The sequence below is a fragment of the Seriola aureovittata genome, chromosome 22, assembly GCF_021018895.1.
Source record: "Seriola aureovittata isolate HTS-2021-v1 ecotype China chromosome 22, ASM2101889v1, whole genome shotgun sequence".
NCBI classification, from domain to species: domain Eukaryota; kingdom Metazoa; phylum Chordata; class Actinopteri; order Carangiformes; family Carangidae; genus Seriola; species Seriola aureovittata.
The window spans coordinates 13,498,627-13,524,122 of NC_079385.1; the positions used below are offsets into that span (position 1 = coordinate 13,498,627).

General features: G+C 38.6%; 2 protein-coding genes across 3 annotated transcripts; one reads left to right on the forward strand and one right to left on the reverse strand.

Moving 5' to 3' along the window:
* Positions 1-5,869: 5,869 nt before the first annotated feature.
* LOC130163406 (sodium- and chloride-dependent GABA transporter 2-like) lies at positions 5,870-20,304 on the reverse strand. The gene is made up of 16 exons (XM_056367588.1): positions 20,134-20,304; positions 19,675-19,878; positions 18,899-19,033; positions 18,316-18,456; positions 17,946-18,066; positions 16,815-16,868; positions 15,967-16,096; positions 14,928-15,062; positions 12,884-12,987; positions 12,648-12,772; positions 11,764-11,876; positions 11,543-11,680; positions 10,227-10,329; positions 8,542-8,642; positions 7,188-7,334; positions 5,870-7,028 (listed from the first exon to the last, which is right to left on the reverse strand). The coding sequence occupies exons 2-16, from the start codon at positions 19,862-19,864 to the stop codon at positions 6,861-6,863; spliced, it is 1,905 nt and encodes a 634-aa protein (XP_056223563.1). The 5' UTR covers positions 19,865-19,878; positions 20,134-20,304; the 3' UTR covers positions 5,870-6,860.
* A 477-nt stretch (positions 20,305-20,781) lies between these two features.
* Positions 20,782-25,477, forward strand: LOC130163824 (protein mono-ADP-ribosyltransferase PARP11-like). 2 transcript variants are annotated; one of them, XM_056368245.1, is made up of 8 exons: positions 20,782-20,940; positions 21,226-21,350; positions 22,061-22,181; positions 22,405-22,480; positions 22,750-22,822; positions 23,184-23,311; positions 23,747-23,898; positions 23,996-25,477. In XM_056368245.1, the coding sequence occupies exons 1-8, from the start codon at positions 20,883-20,885 to the stop codon at positions 24,310-24,312; spliced, it is 1,050 nt and encodes a 349-aa protein (XP_056224220.1). In that variant the 5' UTR covers positions 20,782-20,882; the 3' UTR covers positions 24,313-25,477. The 2 variants fall into 2 exon arrangements, with proteins under 2 accessions (XP_056224220.1, XP_056224221.1); XM_056368246.1 differs by having other exon boundaries at positions 20,799-21,088.
* Positions 25,478-25,496: the final 19 nt, after the last annotated feature.

A 25,496-nucleotide genomic window follows, 5' to 3' on the forward strand; every position in this document is an offset into this window, starting at 1 on the left:
AAACTGTATTTGATGCATTACATTAGTTCAGGAGTTTAACTGCATTATGATATGAATAATGACTCAGCAAATGTTGTTTTGGTGCAGAAAAACAAGAAAATCGTGACATTGGTGAAAAAGCTGAGTAATAGCTCAGAGATGACATACAAAATAAACTTTGTGCACTTTTTAGATTAAAGCCTGGGAGGATTTTTAGCTACCCTATAGCTCTAGAACTGTCAGATGGATTGCCATGAAACTTTGTACAGACTTTCATGTTTCCCAGAATGATGAATCCTAACCTCTGACTTTTCATCCAGCATCAGCAGTGAAATATCTCAACATCGACTGGATGGATTGGTACAGAAATTTGAACTGACATTCATGGTGCCGGCAGGATAATAATTCTGACATTTCCTCCCATGCCTCCAGCAGTTTAAAATGTTACTTTGTCCAATACTTTGGTTTATGAAAAAATACATACAGTATTGCATTTGCTCATTTTGGGAGATGTGTTTGTCAGCCTCAGCTATATTTTGTGTTTTGTGTTCTTTATCAGATGTTAGCATTCTAATGTGCAAAACTAAAATGGTAAACATGGTGCAAACCTGCGAAACATTACATTGTCAATGTTAGCATGTTATGCCATGTTCACGTCATTACTGAGTTACTGTAATTACGATTTTCCTAATTCTTCCGCACATGAATCATCAAGTAATTATGACAGGAAAAGCTCCAAAATACCTGCCTTGGTGCTAAAAGTACAGGGCTGCCAAGTCTGTTGTCGAAGCGAATTAAATGCTGATTTCACCCACAGCATTTTTAACCATAACACGTCCAACTCTTCACACTTTGATCACACTTTGTTCAGGTTGAATCAGCCCTATAGTGGCCATTAAGTGTTTCTTAGCAAACAGTTGCTTTCTAGGTATCATGACACTGTTTGAAAAAAGCGCAGCTCAAGCATGTGTATTTCTGTTTTGTTTTGTCTGTGTTTGTTGAATGAGACACATGACTGCAATGCAATGAGGCAATTAAAACAGACGAAATGTACAGCACACTATACAGTAACATAAGCTAATGGTGAGTCATTACATCATAGATAGATAGTAGATTTGTTTTTTTAAATTCAGGTTATTAATTTGAAAAATATTCCTCAGTAATCTCAATAACAACAACAAAAAACTGTTGCCTTTGAGACCTCCTTGTGAGCTTCCTTTAATTCACAGCACGTGTCCTGGTCTGTGGATCAAAGCGGTGGTTATTATAAAGCAAAGAATGCCTAAAGGCGATAGGCATGCATAGATAGGAGGCTAATATGACCAACATTTTCGATCAGTAATGCAGCAGGACAGTGCATGCCGCATGAATTTCCACAGGTTAAGGAAAAAACGTGGGGTGCACAGCAGAGAGAGTATGATTGTGTTAATGAGAAAGAAAGAGTGAAATGATGATGAGAGAGGAAGGGACAGAGAAAATCTCTGCAAAGGGCAGGAAAGGTATAGATATGAGTTCAGTGGCAGAGTGAAAAGATAGTTAGATAAAAATGGGAAATGGTGGTATGTAGTGAGTAGTGCCTGGGTAGATGAGAGGGGAATGAGATGAAAAGATACATAGAAATGGGGAAAAAGATTGTAGGAAACCGAGGAAGATTGTTACATCGCTGGCGATAGAGAGAAAGACAGAAAGGGAGAGCGAAAAACATCAGATAAAAGAAGTGACAGAGGGCATTGAAATGTCTCCATTTTTAGTTTGCCTGATACATGAATCCGGTAGTGTTTCACTGGCGTCACTGCAGAGTGTGTCATTCCTCCCTGGAGATCTAACAACAGCCTCATTCTCCATTTCATTCTGCTCTCCTTCCATTACCCCTGAGTCACGTTTTATCATCGTAAGTGTCTCAAATCCTTGCGACCTTGTTATATGCAAAGTCATAGCCCTTTATGTGTCCCAAAATAAATTACGTCAAGGCATTGTCACCATAAAAGCCTCTAAAGAAGCAATCAGGCAGAAATATAATCTATTTAATGTGGAACTTTCTGCAATCTGTTACTCTGATGCATTCAGTGCCTTCATCCAAGTGATTTTGATCAAATGGTTGGCTGAACGATAAGGTCAGACATTTTTCTTTTTCTCAACTCATGCCCTGTGGGAATATTTGCTAAGCGCAGCAGACGGTCAGAGGCTTCATTAAACATTGATGAAGACATACTGTAGGCAGGTACTGACGAGCATAAATGCAACACTGAGTGATGCATGTCCTGTATTCAACAAGAAATGGTCCAGACAGAAGTGTGTTTTTATCTGCCTGTTTTTGTGTATTTTCGATTTGGTCATACAAAAAGTTGATTGGAAACACAGCAAAAAAAAAAAAAAAAAAAAGTTAAAATATTGCAAAAAAAATGTTATATCTAGGTGAAGTGTTGATAAAAAAGAAAATGCAACAAAGTGCAACAAAATCAGACTTAAATGATGTATGAATGTAAATAAATGATGTGCATGAATCACATGTCCACGGCAGCTTCTGTGCCACTGGAGAGACTAAAAATAGAAGCTGAGAGAACATCAGATGATTGTGGAGCAAGAAATTAATACATGAAACAAACAAATGGCATTTCCATAACGTTTTCGTCGTTCATTGACTGGTGCTGCCTCTGTTAATCACGTCATCTCGTTCTGTTCCCTGATTATTGTCCAAAAACCAAAAGTGTCTTGACCAAATAGTCTTTATTCTTAACATCTGTTAATGCATAGACATGTTCAACATTCAGTTTCCTTAAATCACACTGCCTTCTGTATATACACAATTAAAACCGTCTGGTTAAGACATCAATAATTACCTGACAAGATAGCGATTACCATTCAATCACAATAATGAGCCTGTGATATGACATTGCCCTTAGAAAATCCATCATCTGATTATGAGGAACACGAAGCCAGTGTGATTTTCTTATATTATAAGCCCTTTACCAAAAAGGGTGAAATAGTTAGCATATAAATCATATATAAATATAAACCAGACAAAGCCTGACATCAGTATCAGAGTAGAATTTACACTGTAAAAATCAGATAGAGTACATATGTGATACAATATTGTTAGGTGGTCTCACACCACTTTAGAATAACCATCTTTTTACTTTAAATGTAACTTTTTTCAAGCAATGTTTGTTCATCTGTAATCCGATAATGTGACATACCCAAGTGAAGAAGTAGTATTTTATTTCATTTCATTTTCAATTTTAATTTTTCTTCTATTAAAAAAAGTGTGCTAAAATCTCTATAGTTATATATATATAGGATTGAATATTTGAAAAAGAAGAATTAAATAAGAAAAAAATAATTTGCCTAAGTAGAATTATGTATAGTTCACAATGGTTCCTGCAGGAAGCTTTTAGGCTTCTATGAGAGGGCAGAAACTACTCTACATCTGTCAGGGTGTAGGGATCATCAGCAGCAGAGGTAGTCCAGTGGTCAAGATTGTTGTTTATAGAGATGCTCGAAATCATGAGAAAGTGTGGTCAAGTCCTTTTGTCTTTTGGTTATAATAAGGACTTCTGGCTCATATGGCTTGATGCTTGGTTTCTCAGCTTTTAGTAATGTTTTAGTAATTGATCAAATTGTAATTACACGGAGGATGTTCTAGCTGACTCAATAACAGAGACAATCTGGTATTCAAATTAAAATACATCTGTTACGTAGAATGTTCAGGGAAGAGTATAGAGATCTACAGATTCATTTAGCTAAATTTTTTCATGTTCAGTGTGCTCCTCTTCCTCTGGTTTCATTCGTTCATCGGCACTGAAGATAATTGAGACATTGTCGCAACATGGCTTTACAAAGACAACATATGAATTGTAATGTGTAATTGTAAGTTAATCTTACTTAATTCAAAGACAAACTAGACTAATTTCAGATTACGTCCCTGTTCATCCACAATCATATAAAGTTATAACCATTAGTGAGAAATTTTGTCATAATTGTTTTGTCAAGTGCTAAAAAGTATTTTGTGCAGTCACACTGACCCTGAACTTTGACCACCAAAATGAATTCATCCTCGAGTCCAAGTGAACGTTTGTGCCAAATTCGAAGAGGTTCTGTCAAGGTGTTACTGAGATATCGCATTGACGAGAATAGGACGGCTGTACATACGTCACACATCACACATACTCAATCACCCTAATGAATCCACCCTCCAGGCTCTGGCAGGGAAAGTTGAGGGAAACCTGTTAAGAGGCTTGTTGCAGCTTAAATTATGTTGCATGACATGAAAGCATGTCAAGCAACACACTAATAATACCAGAAAAACGGTATGTGGCTAGAAACATCATCTCAGTCTTATTTAACTTACTTGAACGCGGGCTTTAGATTGCAGATTTACACACTTTGTCGTCTTCCTCTCACATTTAACTTAATAGATGAAATGTCTCTCCAGTCTTGAGAAATATCTTCTCAGTTCCTTTACAGGCTCATTTTTCAAATATTCATTTATTCTCCAGCAGTGTTAGCATCACTCCCGCTCCTTTCACTTTCCACTTTCATGAGACAGAATGAGGGAAGGTAATACAAAGGGAAAGTATCATTTAGGGGGATCCCAGCTCATTACGGAGGTGAACTAATGATTAACTGCAATATCCCAGCATGCTCAGATATGCCAGGTGATATTAAATCTTCGCCCAAAACACCGACTGCTGGTCCAACTGCAAATGTGTTCACCTGCTAAATCTGATCTTCAGTGACATTTGATCATTTTCTGTCATATTGTTTTTGCTTTTGAGAGGCCAAGTGATAGAGGCTATCAAGTTGCATTAAGGGAAATGTACGCTCCGGTGTTTTAGGGACTACAAGTCAGGATTTCTCTGCATCTGCCGTTACGATTTTGATCGCTTTTTCTCTAATCTGTCTTGTGCGAGTCCCCTAACTTTAAGTGTGATTCTACATTGTTGGAGAAGCCCTTTAATGTAGATGCAGAAACTGGTTGGTAGAAAACCATCTAGCTGGGTTCTTTTGACCCAGTGCTGGTGTTAATTTGAATATTTCTGTTGGGTTATTAATCTTTAACTACAATTTGATATGATTGCTAACTTTTATAGTCTACGCTTAGCTGTTGTTATACTTACTAATGTGGTCGAAACAACCCATTGGTTCTGGGTGGAGTAACTTAGTATTGTGTTTGTTTTAACCCTCTCATTTTAAGTGCGAAGAATGAACAAACCTAAAAAACCTATATTATTTATTTATGTCATATCATTACTGTTTCCATGATGACTGTTAGCAGCCTACTGGCCTTATTTTGCTCATCTGTATTTGTGTGATATGTCAATTGTTGGTACCCGAGCCAGTGGTTAGGGTTTTCCATTACAGTAACTCTGGCTGTGGCTGGTTATGTAAAGGCTGATGGATACATCACTCTAATTATAAATACGGGACATGTTGCGCCCCTTGTTAAACCTATAGTTCTTTACCCTCGGGAAACCTGCAGCTTCTAATATAAGCACAGAGCCATCAATATACAAAATGGGGTCATGACCTTACATATTCCTGCCACTATTCTCCAGCACTTGTGGAACATTAAACTGCCAGCAGCTTCTTAATGTTGGTTTTTATTTTCTCATTAAGATTAAAACATACACCAGTGTTAATTTCCTGTTGCACTTTGACGCACCTGATCCTGCGGCGGACTTTTTGGCTTTAAGGCCAGAAGTTTTCAGTGCTGAGGGTCATTCTGTGTTGTTGAGGGAAAGGTGGAGGGAGTCGGGGGTGAAGGGAGCTGGGAGGCTACTGGGCGGAATTGCCTGTTAATTGAATGCCGGTTTGGATTACACAGATGACTGAGCTTGACATTACAATGGAGCAAGTTCATGTTCACCAACCACATGTATCCTGTGACACCTTTTCATGTTTGTGTATGTATGCCTTTATTTAAAGTTATTATTATTAGCATGTATGACAAAAAGAAAGCAGGAGACACACAGAGCTGTGGAATATTTTTGTTTTCCTGCTACAAAACAGGAAACAGGAGATCCATTCACTGAACTGACAAGCTGACCATCCTCGACTTTTATTGAATGTTGATCCTCTCTGGTCAGAAATCAATATGGACAGAGTCAAAAGAGGCATATTGCAACAGGATATTTAGCATATTGATTCATAAAGTATAGACACATAATGGATTGAAGATATTGGGCACATTCTGAAACAAAAAAGTGGTTGTATACAACAGAGATATATCATTCATAAACACGATATTTATCTCGTTAACAAAAAGAAGCGAGCTAGCTTGTTCGATGTAACATCGCAGTAAAACAACATAATTCAGCAACCCATATTTACATTTGACGCTAACTGAGATTAACATTGTAGTTTTGGCTGCTTTGATTTGATGACAAACAGCGACTACAATTTAGAATTGCAAGTAAAATATCGTAATAACCCAAATGTGCCAGATTTATGACCTTATAAGCATTTCAAAGGGAAACGCAATTGATTTCATACCTCAAAGTTGTTTAAAGGCTTTTGTGTCTCCAGAAAGAGCTGCGTAAAATCTGACGTCAGTTTTAGTTCATCAAATTTTCCATTGAAACTGTTAAACAATGTTAAAGGGTGCTAAACCAGAGGAGTACTCTTTAAAGTGCTTATAAAGGATTATAGATGTATATGAGTATGTGCATTATACTGGATTTTTTTCTTTATTATTCATTATAAACAATAGTAAGGTAAAGACTAATGTACTAACAACAACAACAACAAAAAAGTTCCTGATTCATCAAGTTTGTAAACATTTGTAAAATTAAAATGTGTCTTTGATGTCACCGATTTGGAAAATTTTGATGCCATCATGCACCGTACTTTGCTGCAGGTGTATAAAGTGTTAAAAGTAACCATCAAACCCTACAGCGTTCCGCCATCATCAGTTTCTCGTCTCTTTCCTCCACACTCCTGATTGGCAGCCTTTGTGCCTTGTAAATGACGTATTTACACAGTGTCAGCACTGGCTTGTGTGGCTGAGCCTGACGCAGGTCGCTGGATGGTGTAGTCATGTTTTGGGGATTCTGATTGGTTAGAGGAAAATACGTTGTAAACGTAGCCACATACACATCACAGTATAATAGTAAGAGCTGAGAGAAAAGGTGAAATTTAGCTTTATCTTAAAATGATAAAATATAAATTATATTTGAAACTGAGAAAATATGAGTTTTGAATTCACTCACCCTCCACAGTGCTACCAAAACGAATGCTGGGATGCATATCAGTGGAGCGGCAATTAGTACACTGCACAATGTGGTGGCTGAGGTGCTGGGTACATAACCATACAGGTAAAAAGTATCTGGATGTGCCAGGTGATACAGCACTGTGAGCTAGGGGACAGGAAATGGTAAAGTTAGAGAAAAAAAGAGGAATGAAAGCTGACAGTGAGAAAAAACACTCAAATAGGAGATAAAAAAAATTGACTGACAGTTAATATGCACATACATATGCATATGGCATAAGTGTTAGCAAACAGTTGCCTATTTAAACGTCCAGAAGACAGAACAACACTGGAAATTATTTCTGGGAGTCGTGCTTCTGGCCAGTTGGCAAATCTAAATTCATTCAGTTTATTCCCTCTTAATTTAGCTTTGTTTTGGTTTTTGGTAACTGCCATTTGTTGGTGGGCACTGTGGGTTTATTAGGGTTTTAATAGGTTTTTTTGGGGTGGTCAGGGTGGATGGAGGAATATCACACAGGAGAGCAGTGATCAATTCCCATGTGAAAGTAGCAATTTATGTTGTTTCTTTTATCCATGAGCTATTGACAAAGTTAACCATGTTGTTATTGCTGTAACCATGACAACAAAGATTGTATAATGTTAAGGAAGTACTTTTTTTTAACCCAAACCACAAATTTGTCCTAACCCTAACCAAGTAGTTTTTGTGCCTAAACCTAACCAAGCCATGAGTATGTTTATTATTGTAACCATGACAACGAAGGTTTGGTATGCTGTTGAAGGTATGCTGCTGATGGTAGTCCGCGTGTTTATTATTGTTACCATGACAACCAAGGTCCGCAGCCCCTGCTGCCGGAGGGGCACTATTTTAGGAGAGACTGTGCGTTCTTATAGTGTATGTGGTCTCTGTGGCTTAACAAGAACACCAGTATAGTCCTTTAACTGACACCTTGCAAGAATTAAAGTGCCTACTGTACTTTTTTTTCCCTGTACTGATCATGTCTGCAGTGAAGTACTTTAAAAGAGATGAGTCCACATTTTCAGGTAAAGGCAGCTTCTCTCTTCTTCATTCCCATATGTGAGCTGAAGAATAATTACTGATATGACAAAATGAAATATGTTAAAAACTCAGCAAAGATGAAAGGCCTGAGAGAGGGAAACAGGGAGAAGTAAAGATAAGTGGCGATGAAGGGCAGCGAAAGATCTGTGCTCAGACGTAATATGAAGAAAATAATGAATACAAATGAAAACATGAGAGGAAATGGGTATTAAAGCAGAGAGCCAGCGTGAAAGCAAGAAAGAGACACAAGGTGAGAAGAATCAAGTGAGAGAGATGCGACCCAGGTGTGAGGACTCACCCCGCAGATGAACGGCGTAACGAACATCCAGCAGTACTTCAGCACAGGGAATGGCTTGTACCCGATCATGTCCTCAATGTTGTCATAGAAACGGTCCGCACCTGCATGGAAGTTGTGGACAGGAGGTGCTGGTCAATAAAAGGGGAAAAATGTTTTGTTCTTGCAGAGAATACAATCCAATGGCATTTATTTAACAGCTATAGTTACTTTTCAGATTAAGTAATTAAATCTAATGTCAATCTAATGACCAGACCTACTGTCACATATGGTGCTGATTTATTGTTGGGAAACATGTCTATGTTATGTTCTTATACACAATGGAGGATACCCAAGCTGTTAGTGAGGAGAAGGGGGAGAGGGGGGAGAACAACCTTCATATAAAACAAATAGGTAAGAGGTGTACAGGGAAATAAAACTCAAAACTTAATCTCAGGAATACAAGATACATATATATGTATATATATATATATATAATATATATATATATATATATATATATATATATATATATATAGAGTGAGAAAAGGACAGGAGTTGAACATCAAAAAAAAAAAAAAGAAAATGTAAGGTGGTTTGTGCTTTAATGGGACAGAAAAGGCCTGTTCCAGATCATTGACTAACAGCTGAAGCTGCTGGTTTCAGGCCAGTAGGTGGAGCACTGATCCTTCTGGTTTGGGATAAACTCTATAAACCAACTGCTCTCAGTTGAGAGAAAAGCCCTCAGTTGAAGCACTGAATAATTTGTGCTGGTAATACGCTGACAGTGTAACACCTAATTTCTTGTCTACTGAACTCTCCCAACTCTCCCGGGTTTTGTAACAAATACAGATATCAATACTGAAAAAGGTCAACAGAAATCGAACAGAGAGAGTTTGGAATAACTGTACAATACCTTGCTTTATGATCAAATTACTGTAAGCCTTTGTCAACATTAAAGCAATAGTTTGAAATTTTCTGAAATAGATTTTACTGACTTTTTTTTTTTAACCTTTGAACAGAGCAAGGCTTGTTGTTACCCCTGTTTCTTGTCTTTGTGCTAAGCTAAGATGACTCTGCTGCTGTCTGGAGCCTTATGTTTATGTGTATGCTTTTAGTACTCAAAAAATATCCCTAGTTCACACAGAACAAGGGCCCAATGTATTTCCAAATTGTTACATCTATAAATGAACGCAAGCTAAATATTCTCAAACATAAATTGAGACACAGTCATGTCATCCTTTCAATCTCATCAAGCGTCTCTTTTCATGTTGTTGGTGGAGCTGTTTTAATTTTACTCAGGATAAAAATAAATTGACTCTGGATTTCAAAGTTTTTTTTATCTGAAGCTTTTTTTACAGATAAGATTACACAGATACAGATTAATTGATTATACTGATTAAAAAATGCTGCAGTAGGAATCAAATAAAATGAGGAAAAACAATGAAGCTCATTTTGGCAGCTGCGGTGAATGTAGTGCACCACTGATGATGTTGATATTGTGAGGATAACAGACTACATCATTTATACACTAAAGGTTATCCAATATGACTGACATCATACTAATTTAGAGCTGAATTAGTATACCTTAATGTAAGAGCAGTCTGTTATTTAGAAGAAAAAAAATTTCAGAACCTTTTTAGAAAATATTGGAGGTTAGTAAATCACCTTAGTGTTGGTCGTGTAATGCACTAGCCATACATACTTACCATACACCCAGCCAATGACAATAGTCTCAACACAAGCAATGATGAGGAGAGTGATACGACTGGCACCGTAGGCATCAATCAGATGGAAGAGGAGTATCCCTCCCTGAAACATGAGCAGAAATAAAACATGCGGAACAAAAGTCAGGTAGAAAGAGAGATGTAGCTGTCAGAAGGCCAGACAGGCTGTGTTTTTCTACCTTACTGTTTGAACAATACTTTTGGTTTCCTGCAGCCCAGGGCCTGAAAGCAGGGCACAACATTCTCATATCTGAAATACCATGATATGAAATTAAATGTTTTTAATTAACAAGACAAATTGTTTACGGGCAGGTTAGCAGCTCTGCAGGGGTTGTAGATACTTAGGCTTTGAGCTAAATGCTAATGTCAGTATGCAAACATGCTCACAATGGCATGGCTAACAATCTGATATTTATTTTATTATGTTCACCATCTAAATTTAGTGTGTTAGCATCCTTTTTTAGCACTAAATACAAAGTATAGCTGTGGTATTTTAAAGGTAGGTACTGCCATGCTAACATTTTAGCACCAAACACAAAGTATAGCTGAGGAGTTTCAAAGGTTCTATCATGCTAACATTTTAGCACCAAACACGAGTTCTAAAGGTACTGGCATATATTTACTACAGTATAGTTTTTATGTAAGGTATTTGATAAAAAACACAACAAAGTAAACTATTACACACAGTTCTGACCAGCTAATGGTGTCAATTGAGAAGTACAATTAATTCTGAACATGAATTTCTGTACCAAATTTTATGGTAATTCATCAAAAAATGTTGAAACATACCATCAAATTCACAAATGTCATTAAAATACATCATAGAAACCAACCACGAATCTTCGACCTGCTAGTGGCACTAGAGGAAACGTCAATGGATCACCAGACAGATTTATCCTCTGGGAACCATGAATGCAAATACAAAATTTAATAGAAGTCCAAATAACCCTTTATTCCACTCTGTAGCAATAGTGGACTGACAGACAGACCAACACTGCCATTTGTAGACAGCAGGCTTCTGCTTTTTTTAGCAATCATTGCAGAATCTCTTTTAGCATAGATGAGTTACAGGAGTGAGTTAAGTCAGGTTGTAGGAAAGTAGTTTGGCTGGAGTTGGGAAAACACAATTACATGTATTATTTTCCATAATAATGTACAATTACATCTACCTGTTGTTGGTTAAGTTCATTTTCACTACTGAAACAGCCAAGTAGTTACGCTTTTTACAATTGCATAACTTGATTTTATATTATCTACCTTCACAACAGCCTTTTTCTGTCTGTCTTCTTGCACTTTACCTCAGAGATGAACGGCAGCCCCAGCAGGAAGCAAATGATAGCAATGACCAGGACCAGTATCTCTCTGCCTTTAGGCCTCCTCAGGTAACGTGGGAACAGGTCTGTGATGGCTGTGGCCAGGCTCTCTACACACACAAACTGTGGGCACAGACTTGGATATATTTGTAACTAGAATATAATCCTGAGATGCTGTATACTGTATGATGTATTACCTACAGTACCTGAGTGTCTAGGCACAAGAGGATGACCATGACGAAGAAGAGCAAAGCCCAAAAAGATGAGCCAGGCAGCAATGACAAAACCCTAGGAATGGCTATGAAGATCAGATGAGGACCTGTAGAAAGCCCATGAATACATCTGTTAATATATTTTTCTGTTCAGTAGTTTTGAAGTCAAGGGGTTCAAAGTCCTTTTAACACAGTGATTCCCGATTCACATTTTGGCATGTGATCCCTTAAATTGAAAGCCTTCAAAGGCTTCAGGATGGGCATGATTTGTGAAGAATGGAGCTTAAAAGTGTTTTTATTTTTCTTATCTGGGTCTTTCATTTGAAGGAGAGACAGGAAGAGTTAAAACAATACAGCATTCCACAAGAAAAAATAATAAATGATAGGAAAGTCAGAAAGAAATAAACATAATTTTGTGTAGGATTATTTTTTTCTTATACCCTTAATGATTTGCTGACCTCTCAAAATTTCCTATGACTATTAATAATTAGTTTAATAACTTGCAACCTTTAACTGTATAGTACTTTCCCACAGCGATGCACTACAAGATGCTTTCCAAGTGTTAAAAGGAAACAACAAACTCAGAAAATTAGGACACAGAATAATAAAAAATAAATAAAATAAAACTAACAGCAATAAAACATGAAAAAGAAGTTTCTAGAAGGTCAACATAATTTATCATCATATCACTGGCAACAGTAACTGAAAAGTGAAATGCTTTCATCTGTATCTAAACACAAGATGCCATCTTGTGGACGTTGGTGGTTGTTGTCAACACTGCCAGCAATAAACTCACAGTGCATAAAAATTAATACAGCAACTGTTTTAGGACCTGAGCAAAAAAGTGCTGAGGGAGAACAAGTGGGGAGTTAACTCACCACTAGAAGCAACGTCTTCAATCGGTAAGCCAAGATCATGAGCCATGAATCCCAGCACTGAGAACACAACGAAACCAGCAAAGATACCGGTTCCAGTGTTCAGACAACATAGTGCCAGACAATCCCTGCAACAGAACAAGAAGGCAAGCCTGTACTGTCAAAGAGGACACAAATGAAAGATTGTACGTGTAATGATGAACCGAGAGAGCGACACGTCTGTGAGTAAGGACACTGACCTGTAGCAGTTGTTGTTGTATTTGTTGTAGCTTCCTAGAGCGGTCAGTACTCCCAGACCCAGAGCATAGGAAAAGAGAACCTCACTCCCTGCATCAACCCATACCTAGAGAGGGCCACATATGACAGTTTCAGGACCTTCATTGTTGAAATAACCTAAAGCATATTCTTTCTATCAACTCCTTTCCTAACAAAGCAACAGAAAAACTATTTGTCAGTTCGATACATTTCTACATGATTTTTTTTGTGTTTGTTGTGTCGTTGTGTTAACAACTATGTGAGTGTGTCCCATATGTGTGTTTGTATTTGTGCGCATTCAGGCCTGGGAGGGTGTTGGCGGGTTTGTTTACATGACTGTGTGTCTGCAGGCCATCGTCCTGACAACATCTGGTTAACATTAGAGGCGCCACAGCGCTGTGAGTTGGCAAGGCTCCAAAGCAATACACAGTCCCCTCCTCAGGCCCCCGTGATGGGTCTGACTGACGCACAGTCTCGGGTCAGAAATGGAAGCTTCAAGTTTGTGGCAAAGGGTCATCACTTCTGAAACTGGACAAAGAGGAAGCTGTTGTCCTGTGTCCTTAGAAGCATGCATTCTATTTTGAAAGTCGTCTTGGAATGCTCTGCACACATATCATGCACACTGACACACAGACAAAATAAGACACATAAGATAGAGCCCAGAACTATGCCAGAACTCCATTATGATTTCCTGTCAGTTTGAACAAAGAACAGAAACTTGCACGCTAAAGCAAGACTCACTAGCAACAGATCTGTTGTCAGTTTTTAAGAGCATCTGGCATTGCATAACTCTGCTCTCTGGCCCATAACTGCTTTCACCTGCTTTCGACATTACTCCAAAATATATTCTCACAGCTTTTCCCTTTGCGTTCATCCACGAGTAATGCGTAAGGCTCCCACTGTGTTTCATAGTTGTTTTGCAGAGGATACAAGACATCAGTGTCTGATAAGAGCAGCCACATTTTGTCTTCCAACAAGGAAAAGGTAATATGATCAGATGTTTCAATTGAGTGGCATGTTGCATCCAAATGAGATAGTAACAAAGGAATCCAGTTAAACAGACGAAGACTGGAGAAGAAACAAACAAAGCAAATATCAAGGGGCTTCTTCTGATCTTTGTGCAACATCATCCCAGATAAACCTAGATTATTTTCATGTTTACACCTCTCACAGGAATATTCATACAAACATATGCGTACATGAAAATATACATGCCAACATTGGAAGAGGAAGTGATCTGTTCCACCCATAGACAAATGTTGAGGCTTAACCCCTCAGTGATAAGATTTGACTCCTGAAGCTAAGACTCTTGCTGTGAACTGTCAAGAGGAAGAGAGACAGACAAAAGCAGATGGAGGGGGATGTGGAGAGAGGAGTGAGGTGGGGGGCATCCATTTTTGTTCCCCTTTTTGGTCATTGCTGGACAGATGCTGTCGTTGTGCAAAAGCGTTCCAACCAGAATCCATTGATTGATTGAAAGATCTATCGTAAGAACGTAATGCAGTGTGTTGTTTTTTTATGTAAATAAAAATCAATAGTTTGCAAAAGTCAGCTAAAAGCTAGTTATATTGGCTTTTTTGACTATACCCTCAAAATGTGTTAGAAATTCCCCATCGGAGAGCACAGTTTTTGCTCCTGTGTTATGATGTTACTGTCAACATGTTTTTGGACAAACTTCTGAAAACGGATCTTGGTTTGCTTTTCTTGTTAAGTCTCTGTCTTGGGATCAAAACAAGAGTCAGCGCAAAGAAAAATGGGGGGTGGTGGGGTAACAGGACACTGTATTCATCCTGTGAGAAAACAGAGGAATCTAACAGAGACAGAAGTGTTAAGGAATAAATAGAGAGAGGATGTTCTTGTTGGTTGTGAGGCTAACACTCTGAGTTGCAACGAAAGAGCACTGACTATTGATTTGAGAGTCACATTCTGAATTTCAGATGGCAGCACAGTGGCCGCACGGTGCATTGTGTATGTAAAGCAAAGAAAACATTGTTACAAAAACACTTAATTATGACTTTAAGTTCTTACTGTGGGTACAGCAAGTTTTTCGCAGTCAGGGTAGAGGTAATACAACAGGCCATCTGCAGAACCTGGAAGTGTCACTCCGCGGAAGAAAAGGATGACCAGTAACAGGTAAGGGAATGTAGCTGTGAAGTACACCACCTACAAACCCCAAAATGCAACAGGTTATGGTTTCATATGTATTTACAGCACGTGTCTTTTGTTATAGATACTATACATACTCTCTTTTTCTGCATCAATTAAATTTGCCCCCTTGGTGCTTTAGAAAATGTAAACACAACATTGGTATATTACCACCCTAGAAAGTTGACATGACTTACATATTAACAAACAGTTGCCAATGACATATCAAGCAAATACAGGGCAACATAATTATTCAGGGTTCTGGTCACTTGGTGAGTGTAAGTCCAATATTCACTCTCATTTAGCTTTGGTCTCCGCCAACTCCTGAGGGAGATATCTGTCTTTTAGCTTCTGAACACTAACATCGCTAACTTTGTCTGTCTGCCTTTTGGTGCTGGGCAAGTAGCGTACTGTGGGTTTATCCGACTTAATTTCAAAAACGTGTGCATGCTGCAGTTTGAAACGCAGTGAAGTTATGGGCTGTAATACCAAAACAACTGGTTGAAAGATGCTAAAACAGTATGTAGAGATGAGGAGGAGAATCAGCTGATAATTCTCCGTGGGTTTGTTACTACAAAAGACCCCTTTCACATAATACAGTCATTTCATCGATTGTATTAAAAGTGTATTAAAAATGATTAACGTAAGAATCATTTCCTATGAATCTTTAGTATGGGAATCCTAGAAAGCAAATACATTGAATGGCTATTGCTGCATAAATAAATATAATCAAAAATAAGTAGTTTGATACAGCAAAAATAAGGATAACTTTGAGTTAAATTCTCACTTTGTTACATCTATACCAGTAACAAAGAAGTGAATACAGATACAAAGAGGGGGATTTGAGCTAAAGACAGCTGACATAACAACTATAAATGAAGGGACTGCAACCTAATTTCCTGTATCCGAACAGAGTACTTGCCTTTCCTGTGGATTTGATTCCCTTCCAGATGCAGAAGTAACATATAACCCAGGCAAGCAGGAGACACAGAGCCAGGTCCCAGTGTACTTTACCCAGGGACATGTCCTCTGACATTCTTAACACACGGTTACTGTGAGAAAGAGATCAGACCCGTAAACACACATATACAAACACAAGCTCTGCAAATAACAAGCAGAATGATGGATGTACAGATGTGCAATGTTCAATGTGTCTTGACTCTGTTACAAGTGGATATATATATATATATATATATACATATACAAAAATGCCCAAACATCTGCATCTCGTATACAGTTGACTTTGGATGTCGTCAGTTAACATTATAAAAGCTGCGAGGAAGAGAGCTCACATTGTTCTCATGATGCAGCACAGATGTATATACAGAGCTATTGACCAATACCTCCTCTCACACCAAATCAGGAGATTATCATGTGAAGCGAAGCAGTCATGTTTCAAAATGGCTAAAAATTAGAAAAAAGAACGGGAGGCAAACAACTTTCTATCAAAGTTGGAAGTTGAATATGGTGGTGTGAGCGGTCTATCGTGGCCTCTAAGGAATGTAACTAGCTTGTTTTCCCTGCTGTGTGTGGGTGGCCCCAGTTCGCCTTTTGTTGATTAACTATTAGCATCATGCTCACTAGGCACCCCAAGAGTAAAGATGTCGACTTGGTATCTGGGAAGCATTAAGAGCTATTGCTGAGGAATGTTCCACCCAAAGATAATCTCACTGGGGATGATGATATTACTGTCAAAGTTTTATTTCATTTATACATTTTTTTTTGATGTTTAAAGATTATAACTGCAAGTGAAGTGGGTGTGTTTCTTACAGCCAAAACTCCTGTTCCGGATTCTTCATTATCATGAATGGATCCGTCACATTCCTGGAAAAATGACAGGCAGGTAAGTAAAGTGAGCTGAAATCATAAATCATCTCTTTCTAAACAGTCAGACAATATAATCAATATTGTTTTAAGGGATGTTAAATCTGCAGTGCGGAACTTTTGATTCCCCCATGTGGCAGTGAAAGTAATTACACAAAACCTGTCAGAGCATGCTTAAGACGTACAAGTTGATCGCCTTCTTTTTTACACTGTAATCCTTCCTCTGAACGCTGAGTTTCTTTCTTATGTGGAGCACCAGAAATTGCTTCCTAGGTTTTTCAGCCATAGGCTCTGCCATACTCCTAGTTGCTGTAGCCTACTCCATCTCTGTCACTACGGATGATATTGATATTCGGCAGGTGTTTTTTATGTCTGTGGAAAATTTTGTCAGTATGATAGCATCACAACTGTGTAAGATACAGTCACGAAACTTTACATTGAGGTCTTTACTGAGATCAAAATGAAGGCCGAGTTCGAAGAGTTCAGGTGTGGTCTGAGTTCTAAGTCAAGAACATCAATATGTTGTCTCGGCAGGTGTGATCGCAAGGCGAGATGGTCCTTTGGTTTTTCCTTACATATTATACAAAAATGAATGACTTGTTAATAATAAGATTCACAGTTGCTGGTTTGGGTATTCTATTCTATTATATTAGACAAAGAAAGGCTAGCTGTTTCCCCCTGTTTCCAGTCTTTATGCTAAGCTAAGCTGACCGGCCTCTGGCTGTAGCTTCATACGTATGAGAATTGGTATCAGTTTTCTCACTTAACTCTTGCTTGACACCCTACTTTTAGTACTGGGTGTACTTTTCACCCCTAAACTGTCCCATGGCAGCAATTAATAGTGTTGGTTTTCATTACAGAAACAGATGTAAGACTCTCCACCTTGGAACACATAAAAGCATGGGTGTGTCCTGAAGATGCTAAATCTATGGAAGCCAAGGCTAATCACATATTTCTTATTATTCTTTTTATGTATCACATCATCATGATGAATCCCTGCTATGAATTCAGTAGGTGTGACAAAATTATACACTGATAGTTCACCAGGTACAGCTCAATAATGAAGATGCAACTTACTCATAACCGCTGTTAAACTGAAAGTCGCTGGGTGAGGTGATGTTGTATAGAAATGACCAGTTGAAGTCAGGGCGAAACAAATCAGGGTTGGCAAAGATGCCAGCATGAGTATGACATGAATCTACACGGTTGAGGAAAGAGAGATAAAGATGAGATTGATGGTGCACACTTCACAATGCTAAAATGTGTGGGAGGATTCACTTGTGTTTCTTCTGAAGCAAGATTTATAGTGTGTGTGTTTGTGTGTGTGTTTGTGTGTGTGTGTGCGTGTGTGTTTGTGTGTGTGTGTGTGTGTGTGTGTGTGTGTGTGTGTGTGTGTGTGTGTGTGTGTTCAATTCCATACTGCTAATAAAATACAGATGTGCCTTACCAGAGTTCCAAGAGTTGTCACATGTGGACCAGGGCAGAGGACTTCGAAAGGAGTTAATCAGGTAGAAGATAGCCCAGGCCAATATCACAATAAAGTAGATATTTAAATAGGTCACAATCACTTGGGACGCAATGCCTACCCCTGCAGGACAAAGTGAGTTTTCACATAGTTAGTGAAAGTTTTTCGTTGTCTGTCTTCTTCTGTGTTATGCAACAGTGGCACCTCCTCTGTATTGGCTTGGTTCCCAGTCTCCAGCACTGTTTGTATACGTGTTATAGATTTTTATAGATCACTTTGATTTAACATTACAAGCATTTCATGTGAACAATGAACCACCAGAACTGCCCACAATCTACACAATGTTCCCTTTCACTTAGCGTTTATTTTAATGTATCCTCTGGCCTGTTTTTAGATTTAATCTCCTACTATTTTTACATGATTTAAGAATGTGCATGACTGCAAATGGCCATATATGTTTCCAATAACAATGAAGAAAATACAATGAAAAACAGGTATTCCTTGCATGCCGAACGACTAATTATTGCATACTACTACAAAAATCTGTCATGAGCCTTGTTTTTACCCTCAAACATGGGGCATATCTTCCTCCAGGCGGTGACCCCGCCCTCACTAGTGTACTGGCCCAATGCCGTCTCCAGGAAGAACACAGGGATGCCACAGAAGAAGAGTAACGTAAAGTATGGGATGAAGAAAACACCTGAAAAGAGACACAGATGAAGAAGTCTCTCATGTACGCGGTGTGAGGCAGGGGTTCTGCAAATACTGGCATGCAACAAATCCCCTACATATTAAAAGATACTGAGGAAATTGATTATGTAACTAGCTGCAAGGGGAATATCTAAGATCAATCTGTATAGAATGGAGTTGTAGTGAAATTACACCATGCCTACTAGTACTGTGTAAGATAGGACCCCATATACAGAATTATTATGTATAATGTCAAACTTAAAGTTATCTTTTGGGGACTGGAATCTTTACTGAAGAATCAAGCTAAGATTTGACATTATTAAATGTTTGACTATGATGACAACAATGGAAATCCAGTTAGCCATTAAGATGATGAACAATAAAATTGCCTGTAAACTGTGTTTTCATGTAACAGACTTTTAAGACTTTTGGTGCCCTTTGTCTTTGACCTCCCATGATCTAATGGTTTTCCATGTCTTATTTTGTTGCACATGCAAACATGCATATACATGTTGTGTAGTGGCATGCAAAGCACATGAGCAGGCACACCCGCAGTTCCAGGATGCAAAACTATTACTCAACCTCAGCAGCCATTTATTTAATGTCTCAGCCATCAAAAGCTCCCGCACATGTCCAAAACATGTTCCTCACCTCCTCCATTCTTGTAGCACAGATAGGGAAACCTGAAAACGTTTCCAAGTCCAATGATTTGCCCAGCCATGCACAATATGAATTCCGTCTTGTTGGCCCATTTCTCCCTTGGCTGAACCCCTTCATCAGGAGCCCCTTTGTCTGGCCCAGTGTTCCTAACAGGATCTCCTCTGGCAGTTTCCTCAGCCATGGTCTCTCAGTCTTCTGCATGAACATATAATAAACACTTGAGTGAAATGTAAACTATGCCTCTTATGTTTGCTCCAGCTGTATGCAGATATGGAACAGAAGTCTTTACAATTTTACTGATAATTCTCCTATTTATCTTAGTAGCTCCCACAACAGTAGCCTTTTTAACAGTCTCTTACCCTGGTTAAAGAAAATAAATGCAAAACATATTCTAATGAGCCAATTAAAATTGTCTAGCCTTTAAAAAAGATTTGAATGCATGTAACTCACCCGTAGGTTTACCGTGGGTGCCGACCACAAAGTCCTTGACTGAACGAAGTTAGAAGAAAAGACATATTGTAAAGTGGGGAGTGGCCTGAAGGATGTCTGCCACACAGCCGTTTCCCCATGCACAGGAGCGCGTGCAAAGGTTTGGTGGAAGAAGTCTGCAGATGGTTAAGCAAAAGAAATTGCAACATCACAATGTAAAAACAATTCAATAAAATATAAAATAGCTGAGAAAATCGTGCAGCACCCCCTCCCCCCCCAAGAAAAACAAAACAAAACACCACTCCCGACCAGTTCTTTTTCTTTCTCTATCTCTCTCATATTAATCCCTATAATTCCAAAAACCTGTTTGAGTTGCAAGATGGAACATGTTAAATTTTCGTTATCATTAGGTTTTTCTATGTCCCAGTTACTTTTCTTTAATTCTAGGTATAGGCATTGCATATCATGCATCTTCTTCTCTACCAACAACCTTTTATATCACAACTACTGTACCTATGTACTACTAATTTTGCGTACTTCATTCGAGCAGTGATTTTATGGATCGTTTCTATACCTGACAGAACAAACTGAGGGTAGTAAAGCTCGGCGTCAAAGGGAGGAGTTACATCATATTGACGCATTAACGTGGAGTGCGTGACGAACCAGGAAATAAAAGTAAACAACGCACAGGAAGACGAAAATGTTATGCAGCGTTAGTCATCTATTCTCGTGCCGACTTTGCGATTTTTCTGGTGCTTTATTAATAATGCATGAAGGATTTATTTCCCAATAAGGACAGGGAGCCAATTAGAGACAGGCTGAAAACTGGTAAGACACCCGTAGAGTTGAGAGGAGTCGGGTGCGGCAGCCGCTAATGATAGCTAGCTCGATATGGCAAGTTCCTGTATTATTTGAATGTGTTAACAGGATGAAATGCCCTCACGACCATGGCTTAAAAACATCTCCTTGACGTTAGGTTTGTCCGACGAATAAAACATCATCTTGCCCCAACGTACCCCCTCACCCCCCCCCCCCCCCCCCCCATACCTTCCTTTAATTTTTTAGCTGCGATTTGCCTAAGTGTGTTCGCGTGTTTTCACTTATTAATTGCAGATTTAGCAATGTTAGCCATCAGATCGTCAGAGGAGGAGTCCACTGAGATTGAGGAGATGGACACCTCAGAGCCCAACTGGTGCTGGTTCTACTTGGCTGAGTGTGGAGTGTGGCATATGTTTGAGGTAGTTCACGGGACATGACAATACACTTTCTAACAGTCTTTACACTGTGTATTCCCCCGCCTATTGCCCCTCCCTCGGTGATCCTTTCTCCCATTACCACTGCGTACAGTTAAACATCAGCAGAGCTGCAATTTAAGAAAAAATGTCAAACATTTGATAGCTGTCTCTGCTTTTTTTGGTGTGACTTAATTTAAATTTTAATAATTGTTTGGTTTTGAACTGTTGGTCGGATAAAACATTTGAAGATGTCACCATGTGCTCTAGGATGTAGTGATGGGCATTTTTTTCTCCAATTTTCAGATATTTTATCAACCATATCATTAATTGTGAGAATAATTGAAAGATTCATTGATAATGAAAATAATCATTAGTTGCCTCAACATTAGACTAGGTCTGCAACTAACAATTATTTACATTAATTATACATAATTTAATAGATTGTTTTTAGAATGTTAGATAATAAAACTGTTTTTCTAAAGTCTAATATGACATCTTCAAATTGTTCCAAATTGGAAGATAAGCAATTTACTATCACATAAAACAAAGAAAAGTAGCAAACAATCATAACGGAGAAGCTGGAATGACTGAAGTGATGAACGGATGTCTAATTAGTTGCCACTTCATTTTCTGTCCATCCACTAACTGATTAATTGAATAATCATTTCCGTTCTCCAATAGACTCATTAATTTTTACTCAATTTCCCTGTCAGATTGATCCCAGTGCAGCCTGCTCTGTGACCAGTGCTCAGATTGAGCAGTGCTACAACAGAAACCAACGCGGCATTATGGAATTCTACACGGCAAAGTATACGTACAGACTGGACTTTTCAGGTATGATGATGAGAGATCAACTTTTTGCATGACACTGCACAGTGCAAGTAGAACTAAAGCTATTTTATTCAGACAGAATATTCAGCCATAAAAATCTTGGGAGGAAAGTAGTAATAGAATTTTGGTGAGGATGAGTTATACTGTATTCAAGTTAATCCTGTTTTAAAAATTATATGTGAATATAAATTTCTGTAGGCCTTATCTGAATTAAATTCCTTGCCAGTTATGCGACAGATCAATGTCACAACTGGGAAGCAGCGGCCAATCAAACGCTCCCTCCACTCTGCGACTGGCTTCAGGTAAGATTTGGTGGTAAAAGTGAACATGCAGAGAACTTTTGCCTTGAGGAAAGCCCTAAATTCCCATCAGCTCTGCAGAGAGCTTCCCTGCTGCTGACCCTCAGTTTTGGTGAAAGAATAAAGAGGATTTCTCCATCAGATACACATACCATAGAATGTGGCTCTCTTTTTTTGCAAGCTTTTCCTAAGTGACACTTGTGCAATGACATGACACAAATGTTCTCAGTCTTGTGTTGTTGTAACAATCTCTCTTTCACTTAATGTGTCAGGTTTATTTGTGATAATCTTGCCTTGCCTGTTCCTTGTCATTGGGAGAGAATCAATACAGATGAGCCCTATCAGGTGAGTAACATAACACAACACACATTGCTGTGACGTACACTAATTTGGTTCACATACCCATACCTTTTCATATATAAGTTTACACTAAATATTTCTATAAATACACAGTTCATGTACAGTATACTGGAACTGTTTTAACATGTAAAGCCTTTCCAGTCAGTTCGCTGATCATGGGAACAAAATCTGACCATTTTGACTGGAACTAAAATAACATGAATGTTTCTATATTATATTTAAATTAACATAAAAAACATAGTCTCACTCTGCAGTTGTTTACTACTCCTACATTATTTATTTCAAATTTCCAACCAAGCTTTGACAGTTTTTGATGTTTCACTCATGCATGATTGTGATTTTGCAGCTCATCCAGCTTGGTAGAGACACATATGAGTTTAAAGAAGTAGCCAGACTGTATGAAAGGACAATGGACCATCCAATCAAATCCATCCAGAGGATTCAGAACCTGGACTTATGGGAGTTCTTCTGCAGGTAGACAATTGTTGAGCTATCGTGTGTGTACTGCATAGTGTCCAGAGGGCTCTTTTGGGTTAGCAGGGGATTATGCTTTGATGCACTTGGTGATTGCAATCTGATTTGATTCTGGTTTGCCGTCCATGAGACATTCTGAGAGAAATACAATGGTACTTTTCTCCAGCAGCTCCACAGACAAAGTCTCTCTTCCTTTAAAATAAACAAACAGCATCAAACCAAGGTCAGGGCATTCTTGTCTTTGCAGAAACATTTAATTGATTGTGCTGCAACATCTCAAAACACAATAAGTGTGTCTTTGTCAATGAAAGTCAGTTATGCCGTAGTTTTGAGCACATCCCTCTAGTTCTTTGTCGCTTGAAAATGCACTCATCCAGCAACAAAGTGTTGATCAGTGCTCTGTGTTGTGTTGTCATTACTTGGTTCTCCCCTAAGGAAGAAAACACAGTTGCGAAAAGTCAAGCGCACATTGGATATTGAGGAACGAATGCTGTTTCATGGCACAGGACACAGCAACATACAAGCTATATGTACTTTTAACTTTGACTGGCGGCTGACAGGAAGCCATGGTGATGTCTATGGCAAAGGTAGATCCCTCTGTGTTGTGATGTAACATCATGAAACAATTCACTATACTTTTTTTTTGTTCGAGTCTAACATTGTCTTCACACTTCTCTCTTCCAGGGAGCTACTTTGCCCGGGATGCCAAATACTCCAGTAAGTTCTGTCACACCACAGGGAAGCACAACACAACCCTGCAAAGACATGGACTTGCCCCACCAATATTTGCTAGTGAGCCGCCGTATAAAACCATGTTCCTGGCCAGAGTGCTTGTTGGAGAATACACAGTGGGTCATCCTATGTACTGCAGACCACCCTCCAAGGATGCCAGCTTCACCAACTTTTACGACAGCTGTGTGGACGATATGGCCAACCCAAAGATTTATGTAATTTTTGACAGCAATCAGATTTACCCAGAGTATCTGATTGAGTTCTACTGACGCCTAACAAGAAGATATGTGCTTTTATATAGAGGCTGGATCTCAAACATGGAAATATTTCGGATACAGAATCAGATGACAGGATGAAATTGAAAAGACATAACTGGAGCATTGGTCATCTAAAGTGCCTTTGGGGATATTGGATAATCGAGAAGACAATAAAGACTTTGTGCAGTTTGTATACTGTACAGTCTATTCTAAGACAGGACCTTGTGGCTGGAATGTTTCTGTGACGTAAAAAGTGTGAAAACACTGACCGAAGATGAATCTGTGTGGCAATTTTGTATTAAATGCAGAATCTGTGCTTGCTTGTTCAATATCTGTTGTTTAAACTAAGAGCGGCACTCGCAGCCTGTAGGTTATAGGTGATGTCCTGCCATCAGCCACAGCCCTTCCATTACATCCACAGTGCCACGCATGAGCTTATTTACAAGTCATGTAGACGGAATTCCAAATGACAAAAATCAAAAACACACAACATGTTCCCGCTCACTCATTTAGCACCGTGGTCTTTTAGTGACATCAACATCTGTGTGTACCTAGTACAATGTATTATGTAGGCATGGATTTTTGTTTTTTGTTTTTATTCATAAAAACACTTCTACCTCTGATTTTTTTTAAACCATGCATCAGTGCACTTTTCCCCCTTTCCATGAAAGGTTTTGTGATTGTGTCACAATGACATAAACTTAAGTTTTAGCATTACATGTGGATTCATATCATCTGAGTGTGACGTCACCACCACCTGCTAACATCTTTCTATAAGGAATAAGCAGGAAATGTTTGCACCTTGTGTAAATGTATAAAAAAAGAATTAATGTAGCCAGCACATGTATAGTACTGTAATGAAAATAACCACACAATGTAATATTGCTTTGCTGTGTGCAGTTGTTGAGTTCATTGTATGATTGTGTTTGTGTGTTTTTGCGCAATCGAGTCTCTATAAGTTTACCACAAGGTATTGTAACAGTACAAGAATGGATCTTGAGAAACTCTTGCATTTCCTTATTGTAAATGCGGACAAGTGAAGAAAACAACCCAATGTCTTCAGTCATGACACTACAGCTGTGTGTGTGTTTGAGTGAGCAGGGGTGTGTGAAGCTATATGTATGTCTGTAATTTGCACATGTTTGAACTAATAAACTTTTAAACATAAGCATCATAATTTTTTTCTTGTAGAACAT

What these genes read in the sequence shown, in the direction of transcription:
- LOC130163406 (XM_056367588.1), bottom strand. Translation starts at nt 19,864, where the DNA reads ATGGCTGAGGAAACTGCCAGAGGAGATCCTGTTAGGAACACTGGGCCA. An exon ending in CAGTTTAACAGCGGTTATGA is followed by an intron (nt 16,869 to 17,945) that starts GTAAGTTGCATC and finishes TCATTTTTCCAG; the next exon opens with GAATGTGACGGATCCATTCA. An exon ending in TACAACAACAACTGCTACAG is followed by an intron (nt 12,773 to 12,883) that starts GTCAGTGTCCTT and finishes GTTCTGTTGCAG; the next exon opens with GGATTGTCTGGCACTATGTT.
- LOC130163824 (XM_056368245.1), top strand. Translation starts at nt 20,883, where the DNA reads ATGAAGGATTTATTTCCCAATAAGGACAGGGAGCCAATTAGAGACAGG. An exon ending in GAGTGTGGCATATGTTTGAG is followed by an intron (nt 21,351 to 22,060) that starts GTAGTTCACGGG and finishes TTTCCCTGTCAG; the next exon opens with ATTGATCCCAGTGCAGCCTG. An exon ending in TGGTGATGTCTATGGCAAAG is followed by an intron (nt 23,899 to 23,995) that starts GTAGATCCCTCT and finishes TCTCTCTTCCAG; the next exon opens with GGAGCTACTTTGCCCGGGAT.